At 30.0% G+C, this 12,798-nt stretch overlaps 1 protein-coding gene across 2 annotated transcripts; it reads right to left on the reverse strand.

The window, feature by feature from the left end:
• Positions 1–760: 760 nt before the first annotated feature.
• On the reverse strand, positions 761–10,231 carry LOC117167484. 2 transcript variants are annotated; one of them, XM_033352461.1, is made up of 9 exons: positions 10,189–10,231; positions 10,011–10,062; positions 9,777–9,890; positions 9,583–9,675; positions 9,481–9,507; positions 9,221–9,283; positions 7,305–7,517; positions 5,639–5,725; positions 761–1,141 (listed from the first exon to the last, which is right to left on the reverse strand). In XM_033352461.1, the coding sequence occupies exons 2-9, from the start codon at positions 10,052–10,054 to the stop codon at positions 934–936; spliced, it is 849 nt and encodes a 282-aa protein (XP_033208352.1). In that variant the 5' UTR covers positions 10,055–10,062; positions 10,189–10,231; the 3' UTR covers positions 761–933. The 2 variants fall into 2 exon arrangements, with proteins under 2 accessions (XP_033208352.1, XP_033208351.1); XM_033352460.1 differs by having other exon boundaries at positions 10,011–10,230.
• Positions 10,232–12,798: the final 2,567 nt, after the last annotated feature.

Genomic DNA, 12,798 nt, shown 5'->3' on the forward strand with positions numbered 1-12,798 from the left:
ATATTTTTCCCTTTCAATACATGCTTAAAGTTTTTCTAATTTATTTAATTCAATTAATGTTAAAAGTTATATTTTCTTTAAATACTTGGCATATTTTTATTTCAAAAGGTATGTTGATTGCCCCAATAACTTTTTACTTGGCAGAATTTTTTTATCGTAGATTTATTTGGTAAGATTAGAAATTATGAAATGAGGATTGACTTCAAATAAAAATAATATAATTAGAAAGTAATTACTTAGATATATATTAACGGCTCTGAAGAAAGGGATAAATTAATTATATTAAATAACAAAGTAGAAGAAATCCTAATACAAACAAGAAGGGTAAGAGACAACCAAGTGAAATAAAAAAATGTAAGATTTATAGTATATAAAGAAAGGATTGGTTTCGACTTTAATAAACAATCGAATTGTTTTAATAATTCACCCCTATATCCAGAAAGATCTTCAGAAATAGAGGGTGGTAAGGGTTCACATCTGAATAATTTTTATAAGGGTGGCTTAGGAGAGCCCTAAGAACAAGCTCATCTTTGAAACAAAATTAAATGAGATGAGATGAAAAACTTTAACTCTAGCTCCAATATATCCAATGTTATGTTAAGTATATTATAGTGGTGTATGTTTAGGTTGGCAAATATTTCAGTGAAAAAATAATAAATTATTTGTTAAACCAATAAAAGTGTCTAAGGATTTACAATTGAAAATTGAACTTTTATTCACAATACAAATTTATATCCTAAATAAATTTAGCAGACCTGAATAGGAACTATTTCATAGAACATGAAATTTATCCTCTTCCTCTCTAAAATAAATTTCGTAAAAATTATAAGAGAATATTACATTTAATGAAAAATATCAAACATTAATTATAATAATAGTCACTTCATTTACAACTGAGCTGACGTCCACCAGATGAAATTAACACTTTAAAAGTTATTTCAAATTGATTATACTTCTAGAGCAGCAAACCCTAGTGCTAAAATTATTGAGACTTGTGTGGCTTGTAACTTTGCTTATTTTTCGTGATGACGTGTCTTTACTTCGGTTTCGCCCTACATTGAACAATCTTTTGCTCCTTTTCTTCTTTTTGAAACTCGCTGTTTTAGTTGAGGCACTTCTCGTCAAACGTTTAGTGCTATTCCTGAAGGAAATGAGTTTATAATTAATAAATATGAAGCAAATAATTCTATGCACAGTTTAGTGAATTTCAAGCAGAAAAAAAAATTACGAAAAAATACCGCTGCGAAATACTATAGATGTATTATATGAGTGTATTTACTTGTGTTAATTTTATAAGCATTTTGTTTTCTCATAGGTATCAAATAAATTTTCTTTCTTATTGAGGAAATTTTTTCTCAATCAAAAGATAAAAAATTAATACTTTTAATATTTCTCAAGCTTGTGCTTCTTTCTTATCAAAAATCTTATGTTCATAAAATTAAAGAGCCCCTAAAAATGTATATCAACGTATTATATTGTAATGAAGAACTTCTCAACTCACGACAGTGTTATATTTCAAATTGAAACAACAGATTTTATAGGAAAAATGTAAATTTTTGAGCTCTTGAAGTCGCTATTGAATAATCAAGAATGGTCAACGTAAATTCGCCAATAAATCAATCCACGCGTCTCGAAGGCGATAAAAATTACACCGGCTACGAGTTTTTCACATGTATCGGTATTTTCTAATTTTATCTTTCATAAGGAAAAAATATTCTTCGGGCAGTCACAAATACAGTATTCTAACATAAAAAAATCCTCTTATAAACAAGGTAGATGTATTTGTTTTAAAAAAAGCTGATATTGGTAAGTTATGATAGGTCATGAAAGGTTATTCTATTGCGCAGTCGAAGCGTCTCGAAGACGCCAACAAATATATTATGTAGGTTACTGTTATATTTCCTATATATGAAAAAATATTACCACATATCATAAAGATGAACAACATATTTATCAAATTTATAAATTTATATTTCTAGATCATAGGAGGTCATTTAAGGTACATCAATAGATCATTCGACGTGTGTCGAAGACGCGAAGAAAAGTCAAATATAGTAATGTATAGTATTCCTTGTATGAGAAAAATTTTTTCTCGTATAAACAAAATACACAAGTTTTGTTTAAACTTCACAAATCAATATTGGCGGGCCATAAAAGGTTTAAAAATAGATTTATCGATGCATCTCGAAGATGCGAAGAAAGACACTGCATATAGTATTGTTGTACTTTGAATATCAAAAAAGCTTTTCTTAAGTATGATCAGTTTTGCATTTGTTTCTTATTTTGCTTTAAATTGTAATCTAAGCTGCTCTGAAACATGTATCATTTCAATAAATGTATATCATTACAATTCATAATATGCATAAAAATTGAATCATACTAATTCTTATTTCCTTGTTTTCATTTTTTTTTATTTTTAATGTTATTTTTTACGATTAAATAAAAACTACTGCGAATCTGCATAGGGTCTAATACAGGAACCTATATAGGGTTTGGTAATTTAAGTTCATACCTTTTGTCGTTTTTCCAAACAAATTTAATATTTTTATTTAGAATGTTAGTTTTTACGACTAAAGCAAGAACTAACTGTCCTGTAAAAAATTATAGATCTTTTTTGGATGAACAAGTTTTTTCTTATTTTTTCTCGTAGCTTATATCGAAAAGTGATTCATTCTTAATTGGTAGTTCTTTCCAGGGCGCTCAAGTTTAGATTTTTCATTTTTTTCGTATGTTGCATAGTTTGACCAAAAAATGGAATTTTTGGATTTTTCATTATTTTTGGTACGATCAAATTTGGAGTGTTCAACTTCTCGACCAAATTAAAAGAGTTGTTAGCATAGTCCTGTAGGGCTTACAAAAAGCAAAGTTTATCTTCTCTTGAGTTTTTTCATATCATGCGTTTTTTGGCTTAAAATGTTCATTTTAGTTTGTATTTTTGGATTTTGAAAATGCTCTAACTTTGATCATTTTCTTTTTATAGAAAAAAGTCATGGGGATAAATTGTTAGAGTTTTTGAGTACCATGAACAACCGTACATAGAATTTAAACATTTGTGGTACGATCAAATTTGGAATCTTCAACTTTTTGACCAAATTAAAAAAGTTGTTATCCTAATCTTGTAGGGCTTTCAAAAAGCACATTTTTTCTTCTTCTGACTTTTTTTCATATCGTGCGTTGTTTGGCTTAAAATGTTCATTTTAGTTTTTTTTTTCACACCATTAAGCCATTTCCTTTTCGGGGTAGGCGTGACTCACTCGGTAGGGGAAAGGAGTAGTATGTCCATGCATTTTTTCATGCAGGCTCTCGTGTTTCTGTGACTTCTTATGTCTCTTCTAACTAGGGTCTCATTCACATATTCTAACCATTCTTTCCGCGGTCTACTTCTGGGCACGCTGCCATTTACTTTAGCTTGATACACTTGTTTCGTTAGTCGTTCATTTGGCATTCTCTCAGCATGTCCGAACCATCTGAACCGACTTCTTTTCCATGTGTCTACTAGCATCTCTTCTGCACCACATTCTTTTAGAATTATCTCGTTACTTACTTTGTCCATCAGGGTCTTCCCGCATATTGTGCGAATGAATCTCATGTCAATTGCGTTAATTTTACTCTCATCTTTTTCTTGATAAGTCCATGTCTCGCTACCGTATAGTACAGTCGGTACAAATATAGAATTATGTATTGCCATTTTAGCTTTATTTGATATATTTTTACTTCTGATAAGGGGACCTGCTCTACCAATAATCTTTTTACCTTCGTTTATGCGTCTATCTCATTCCTCATCTACCTTCCCGTCCTTAGTAAATAAGCTACCAAGGTATACGAACTTCTCAACTTGTTCAGTTCCCTCATCATTTAATAAAATATTGCATAGTGTTTTCTCATTCTTTCATTCGAACACCATAGTTTTTATTTTATTTGCGTTAATTTTGAGGCCCATGCTCTTCATGCTTGCATCTAGTTTATTCAACATTCTTTGTAAGTCTTCGATAGACTTTGCCATACCAACCTTATCATCTGCGAACGCTAACGCACGTACCCTTAATGTTTCCCTCTATATCTTTGTTTTTTACACGGTCCTCCCATGTTGCCCTATCTATGCTTTCGATTATCTTATTTTGGATATCTATTCGCACATCCGGTTTCTGTAGGTTCTCAATTTTGATTCGCGTTTGTATTGCTTTCTTGGTTCTCTTTTTTCTCTATTCCCGACCTAAGTTAATTTTTGAGATCAGAAGGTAATCATCAGTATTGCATTCAGGACACCTCATGACTCTTGTATCTTTGACTAACTCTCTTAGTCTTTCATCCGCAACAACAAAGTCAATTATACTGCGGCTATTTCCTTTAGACCAGGTGTACATGTGGATCATTTTATGCCTAAACCAAGTATTTGTACAAAACAGACTCCTTTCTAAGCATAAACCAACTAATTTATCTCCGTTATAGTTTGTTCTTAGATCCCCAAAATTACCTAATACTCTTTCTGTATCTTGATTTTGGATGCCCACCCAACCGTTCATGTCTCCTAGTAGAATTATTCTTTCCCCATGTTCGCAAATGTTTATTGTGTAAATTGTTTAATTTTTAAAGTACTACGAACAATCGTGCATAGAATTTTTACATCTTGAAAAAATGTGGTTTCAAAATTTGTTGTACGATCAAATTTTGAATTTTCAACTTTTTGACCAAATTGAAAAAGTTGTTATCATAATCTTGCAGGGCTTTCAAAAAGCAACGTTTTTCTTCTCCAGACTGTTCTTCGTATCATGCGTTGTGTGGCTTAAATTGTTCATTTTAGTTTGTTTTCCTGGATTTTGAAAATGCTATAACTCTAGTAATTTTTGATTTTTCAAAAAAAATCATTAAGAGAAATTGTTAAATTTTTTGAATTCTATCAATAACCTTATTGAGAATTTTTGAATTTTTAAAAAAGTGGTCCCAAAAATATTACAAATGTGTCTACTTTTTGAATTTTTATCCAAAATGGCTGGCTAACGAACTAGACCTTTAGTTTAGGACACTAAACGAGTGTACCAAAAGGCAATCTAATAGATTAATTTTTTCAAAAGTAATCGTGTTCACATACAGGCAGACACATTCGTAAAAACTTGTTTTTCGGATTCAGGGGGTCTCAAACCGTGGACATTTGACAAAAACTGGGGGGGGGGGGGGGGGGGGGGGGGGGGTTAAATTTTACACAAATCTAATACCTTCTCTGATGAGAATGTAATAAAAACACTTCTAAATGGCCGATCAGGCTCAAAATTATGTCAATCTAGATATCAATCGGAGTAATTCGTCCAAATATTATGAATATATACATATCTCTTTCACTTTTCGAGATATAGTGAATAGACAAAAGTTACATACACATATACGGCCATTTAAAAAAAAAGTATTTCTAGGTTCCCGGGGTTGAAATATATCGAAGTATCTCAAAATAGTAGATTTGAAAATTTAGGCCATCACAAACCTCCCTCTCTGAATAAGTGATTCATTGAAATAACAAACTACTGTTCAAATTTAATAGAAAACATTATTTCTACAAATAAACAACAAAAATATTGATATTCGATTATTGATTTACGTGCATGAATTTAAAACAGAAAGAGCTTTAATTTGATTATATCCTCACTTTTTATTCCTTCGCAGAATGAATCTTGAATCCGACTTAGATCGATTTTGCTTCTTTCTTTTATAAATTGCTATTTCCACGACAGACCTAAGAGTGTTGCAAGATATTAAATATGAATATTTATTTATTGTGGCATGTGTCTTATCCTATCTAAAAGAGTGTTGTAACAATCTGCCTAGGAAATAAATTAGTTTATTTTAATTTTAATAAACAATGTTAAAATTTCAAAAAAATGGATTGTGTCATTTTTTTATAGAAATGAGTATTTTCAAAGAAAAATCATCATGAAGTCAAAATTTTCAAACAATTTTAGGTTGTGTTAGCGTTACACTGAAGATCATTATTTTTATTCAGAAATTATTATAATTGAAACAATATTAATAATTTTTAACCAATTATAGATTACGTTACTAATTTTCATGAGAAATAAGTTTGTTAAATTAAAAAAGTTAGATTGCAAAGAAGATTCACATACTCTAACAATCTTGGATTATTTTAGGGATTTACACCAAAAGTTCATATATTATAACAAAAATCCTTATAATAATTGCAATGAGATTTAGAATTCCTATAAATTTTGGGGCATGTAAATGTATTTCGTCAAAAAATTATATTTCAATTTAACGAAAAATATTTTAAAGAAGATTAACAAACTTGAATAATTTTAGAATAATGTCAGCATTTTGCACATAAAAATTGGTATTGTAAAACTAAAATCATTAGAGGTTGAAGAAGATTTGCGAATTTTCAAACAGTTTTAGGTTAAATTGAGGTAAATGTCTTAGTAATTGTGACTTTAGTCCCAGTAATCTTTATGCGAATTTTCTTGCTTTTTGTTTAATTAGAAATGCACTTAATTTCCATTTGTTACTATAAAAGGCTAAAAACAAATAGGGTTTATCATGAAATGTTCATAGCATGTTTACAATTTTTCAACAATTTTACGTTATTTTGGCGTACTTCTTTCAGCTGAAAATCGTGTTCTTAAGCGAAAAATTATTAGATTTAAATTCAATGATTTTTGTTTAAATTTAAAAAAATATAAGTTTGCAAAATTTTGGACTATGTTATTGTTTTTATTCAGAATTTGGTACTTCTAACAAAAGAAATATATTGAAAGAAGATTCATGACTTGAAAACATTTTAACAATTTTGGAACCATTTAATGTTATGTTAAAATTGTCACCAGACATCGATTGTATTGACCAAATATTATAACATGCCACAGAAGATTTTCAATTGGGGGAAATATTTTGTTATGTTATGTCAACGTTTTTCGCGGAAATGACTTATTATTAGGCCATGCTGAGCTTTATCGTAAGAAAAGGTGATTAAAAAAAATTGATTTAAAAGAAGATTTATAATTTTAAGTAATTTGTTTGCTATGTTATGTTAGTTTTTCCATTGAAAGTTGGCATTTTAAAACGCAAATGTAACGGTTTGATTGTCTATATTGTACAAAAACATTTCAGAATATATTAATTGAATTAAGTCTATGGATAAGATATAAAATTTCTCCGATTATGAAACATATTGTTTTTGCCTTTTTTCTATTATGTCAGAAAACATGTACCATGAAATACAAATATTTGTATTAATATTTTATTTAAACTGATATTTTTAGTTTTATGAAACTTTATCTTTGATCAAAAGAAATTTGGTAAACCTGTTATGTGTAACAATAGAAGTTTCTGAAGCATTCTTGCGAATTTTGAGCGATTCGTTTAAAGAATCGGCAGTTGGAGTAGCAGACCGGTAACCAGACATGGAAGATGAGCATTCGGATTTTGATGGTATTCTGCAAGGATGGTACAGTGGTGGCATGTATCGTTGTTTTCCATTGGTCCAATAGCTCCAGCCCGTACAAGATGAGATTTGCCTTTGATTTTTTTCAAATTAATTTCATTGATCTAATTGTCCTTTCAAAAATTTTACTTACTTAAAGTAAATTGTTTATTTTTATTTGATTTAAATTTGTTTTTATTTAATTATTACTTAATTGATCTACCTGATAATGAAGAAATGGAATCTTATTTAAGATTTGAACAAAATTCTAGTACAATTACTATGTTGCTAAAGAAATTTCGAACATACATTACCCAGGCTTTCAAAAAACGATAAGAACGAATACATTTCAAATCAGGAAGGTTCTACAATTTAATTCGCACTATCTCAGCAAGAAAATATGTTGTTATTAAGAAAAAATTATCCATCACGTATTGTACTGAGTTTAGACCAAAAAAATGTTTTCCACGAAGCTACGAGCCTTTGAGTTTTGAGCCTATTTAAAAAGAAAAACGTTTTTTCCTTGATACCTTACCGTTTTTGAGCGAATTTAGATCTTTTAATTTTCTTTTTAGATTATGATGAATTTTATCTACCTCTTTCAAACTCCACCGGAAGATGAAAAAAATTCATAATTAGGAAAATGACGACAAATTATTTAAAAATATACAAAGTCGAGTTTCACCACACAAAAAATCCATACACTTTTTTTCCAATTTTTTTGCTAAATTTAAATTATTATGAAAAAGTGATCATGTGAATTTCAAATTTTTTCCAGAAACAACTAACGATACAAAAAAAATTAAGCCAAGGGTTGGCACATCTAAAAACGTTAACCAAAAAATTCGTCTTGCTCTTTTGCGTTACCTGGATTCATTTACGGCACTATGATTAAAATCCAATTTTCAGGAAAAAATACCGCCATTCTTTAAAAGAGTCTATCTTGCATGAAAGTGATAGAGTACCGCCTTAATACAAGGAGAAATTAAAAAAGTAGGGTTTCCCTCAAAATCTTTATTCTCCTCTCCAATTTTTAAAAACGTGAATAGATAATTTTCAAGAAAACTTAGTTTTCTAATTTTTTTTGCAATATATTTTTCAAGGTTTCAGCTTAAATTAGGAGGGCAATCTACGACTTTCATGCCACTTAAGCCATTTTTAAGGCTGAGAGAATTTTTTGTTCATGAAAATTAAAATTTAACGAACAAAACAGCAAAAGGATTAGCTCACATAAAATTCATAGATTGTTTCATAATAAAATATCAAATTCCGAAAAAAATTTGCAAAAATATAATTTTCTGATGGATTTTTAAAAAGTACACTAAACAGCAATAGAATCCAAAAATGAAAGAACGTCAGAATAACTTTAAAAACTATAAAAGTTACGAAAATATTTATTTGTTAAATAGAGGTAAAAGTTTAAATACTCGTGACTTTGTGGAAAAGTAATTTTTTCCTGAAATTTATGTAATACGTGTGGCCTACTCTCCTCCAAAGAACAACGTATACCGTCGCTGATAGATTCTGCAACTTAAAATGTAGAACCCGCCTGATATTAAATGGATGCGGTCGTAAAATACAACATAAAAGCAATATTTTTTTCTTTAAATTAACTGAATTATTTTCTCAGATTATTGACTTTAATGTAAAATAATGTAAAATTGACATTAGAAATGTATTGGAACTTGGAAGCACTTGAAAGTAGATTCCGCATTACAATTAGGGACAAAAATGAACTTAGAAAAGAGATAAGCAATCCACGTAGAGATAAGGTAGAAAAAGTGAATAGTCAAGTACACGTCTCTATGATCCGAGGTTGTTTTGCAGTTATCAGGATCAGTAACATCTTGGCAGCTAGAGCTGAAAGATTATAGGTATTTGTTTTAATGTAGAGTCTTTTTCGAGTAAAAATATTTGATTTAAAGATAATTAGTGTAAATTATTTGTATCGATAAGAAAGTTTAAACATTTAAAACTGAACAATATTTAATTAAACGTAAGGCTCGAAGTATTTTTCTAGCAAGAAGCGTATATGTAGCGGCTGCAAATGTACTTACTTCGTTATTATATCCTTTCCCGGCGATCTAAAAATTAAGTGTGAATAAATAAATTTTTAATTTCTTCTCTCAAGGATGAATTCTGAACTTAATTTCTCTTACATTTCTTCTTGTTTAGATATGCGATGTTGGTAAGCTAGGTTAGCAAAGAAGTCCGGTTCGATAACACGTTTCTGTTGAGAAGTTCTGTAGCCACTGAATTACAAAGAAAATTGAAAATAGATTCATTTCTGTAATTTATGCACTCTAAAATGAGATAATATATATCATTTGCAGTAAAAAATATACTTCCTCACATGCATTTACTGCAAGTGCACTTGGATCCATCCTCTTTCTTTTTTTGGGTACACACCGTTTTCCTTCGTTTTTGCCTTTGTAAACGTTTCATGATAATATCCTTTGGGTATCGACTATTTTAGTAATTTACAATTAATGAACTTTAAATTATGCATATTTAAAATTTTTCTAGATTAAACAAAATTAAAAATGCATTAAACATGCTTAAATCTAATTAGTAGAATGGTAATTACATTATTCTGTTCATGAAACTGGCGACGTAATGAACCGTATGCATCGTTACTTCTGGTAGAAAATTGGACGGAAAAAGGTTTTTAATTGAATTTGATATGAAAGTAAGATTTATGTGGTTCATGTCCACATTTATTGACTAAAAAACGATTATTAATTTTTCATCTCAATTAAGGTTACTTGATAGATTTTTACGATTCTGATTGACGTCAAACTGATTTCCTTGAAATTTGTACTGATGACTGGAACAATATCTGTTAACTTCAGGATTTTTAAAATCTAAGAGCTTCATTTGTTTTGGATCATCGTCGTCCAGTGAAAACGTGTACTTCTGGAGGAGGCAACACAAAACATTATTTACTTAAATAAATTTAATAATTTTGTACTAAAGGAAGACTCAAATGCAACTTTCATGGATATTAGACTAATAACTAACGTACATCTATTTTTACTAAGTGAATTTTTATATCATAGATGTCATTCAATAGGGCGTTCGGCATTTTTCTATTTTATTAATTATTTATTTGGTACTAATGATGACAACATTGTATTTAAAATCAATAGCTGATACATAATTCCATAATTAATTAAATAGGTTTATTAAATAATTTTTTATATTGATTAAAAGTCTAGAGTTTGCAAATAAAAAAGATTGCATACTTTTTTCACGTATTCATACTGGAAGCAATTTCATGGTAATATTTAAATATTTAAGGTGCTCGATCTTGTAAATAATTCATGTTGTAATCATACAGAATACCAAACAATCAATAATTGCTTAAAGAGTTTTCGCCTTTGGAAATATCACTGCATGATACAGTTTTAGTTGCGGTGTGTTTGTACCCACAAGTGGTAGGTATGTTCTACCGGAGATGAGTTGGGTTCTACATTAGCTAAGTTTTTGCTCCTTCCCGGTCGGTAATGTTATATCTGTTCTCCATGGACATAGGAAACACGGGTGACGGGACTAGGCATGCCATCCTTGCTTGGGCGAGCGGGGTTGAATCCACGGGAGGGGGCAGAATTCCATGAGTGGGGAGAGCCGCCATCTTACGATGTGCCATTTGATTATGCGCACGAGCATTTTTGCCGACAAACTGTGCATGAAACTATATAAACATGTGGGCGCCGACAAGTTTGTCGCGGGACATCAAAAGGTGGCGGACCTCTCCCCTCATTGCATCACCCCCACAATGACATGCCTAGTCCCTTATTTCCTATGTCCATGCTGTTCTCTCTGTGATTGATAAAATACCGACACTTCAAAATAAAACCAGAGATGAGTTGGGAGATTGCTCATGTAATGGAATAAGAGACTCCGTCAAAATCTGACTGCTAAAAGCGCCCTCTTAGTTTGTCGGTCAACTCCTCGGAGTTAATTCGCAGTTTTCGGCATTTTTCAGACGTTCCGCGTCGGTAATTGCTTAAGTTAGAGAATTTTTAAAATGAGTTACCACCGCAGTTACAATTACACGAGTTACCATAAATGTAAATGATATACTGCATATTTATTTACCACTCGAATATTAAGTGTTTATTATATAATTATTCTAATGATTCACAATTATTAGTGAGTAGTTATATAATGAAAACTAATTATTTATGTTTAAAATTAAAATTGTAAATATTATATCGTTACACAGCTATTTCTATGCTATAAATCATAAATTATGACTTATAATTTTATTAAATTATCGGAAAAAGTTTTATGTTCACCTATTTTTTAATGACTGATAAGTTTGATTTATTTTAATTATGATAGAGCTAAACATTTTTCTCTTTAAAATGTTGAATGCTATCAAAATTCAAAATTCTGTATAAAATCAAGCAGAGGATAAAGCCAATTTATCCATTTGATAAAGAATTTTGATATTTCTTTAGAAACAAAAAAATAGTATATTGTCAATTATAGTGCCTTAAATTTGTCTCTGAAACGCTAAAATTAAGTAACTATTATAACATATGTTTATCAGTTACAGATTGTATTAATTAATTTACAGTTTGTAGCTAAAATGCATATATAAAGGAGAGTATCCAAATATGAGATACCAACTCTGTTTGGCGTGATTGTCGGAATTCTATGTACTGAATTAAAAAGTAATATAGGTCATTTGAAAGGAAATTTAGTTTATGACAAGAAGCTCAAATAAAAAATTTTATTAAAAATTTTTTTTATGCTGAAAATACAAAAAATGTAAAAAAGTGCTTTTTCCAAACTCGTCAAACTATTCTCATAATATGAGATACCCCAGGAAATAGCTAACAAAATGCAAAATAAAGTATTATTTTTAATGAAAAACTTCATTCTATGTTTCCTAAGTATATGTTTACTGCTATTTAGATATATTTAGTTTTTGCAGTAGTCAGAAACATTTTTGTAACCAATTTCCCCCGCACAGCCACAGTGTTACAAAAACCACAGGTATCTCATATTATGAGAACCACACCGTGCAACTATACACTTACTATGCCTGACCTGTACAATGAAAAACTTGAACACTATTGATATTTTCCCACTTAGTTGTTCAATCCCCATCACTCCAGACAAACTTCACTGCTAAATACATATTTAATGAATAATAAATAGGGTTTAAAGAATTCCCTTCCAAGAACTCGACCACCATCGATTTCACAAAAAGTTCGCCTATAATCTTTAGAATTAGAAGGCCAATGAAAAATTGACTATACCACGAAATTACTCTTTCTTCAAGGGCTACAAGTTAGTGATAGAACCAACAGAGTGGGTCTCTTAGTTTAGCTGATACCCCGTTTTCCCATATTACGAGAATA

This window comes from Belonocnema kinseyi, chromosome 2, assembly GCF_010883055.1.
Source record: "Belonocnema kinseyi isolate 2016_QV_RU_SX_M_011 chromosome 2, B_treatae_v1, whole genome shotgun sequence".
NCBI classification, from domain to species: Eukaryota; Metazoa; Arthropoda; class Insecta; order Hymenoptera; family Cynipidae; genus Belonocnema; species Belonocnema kinseyi.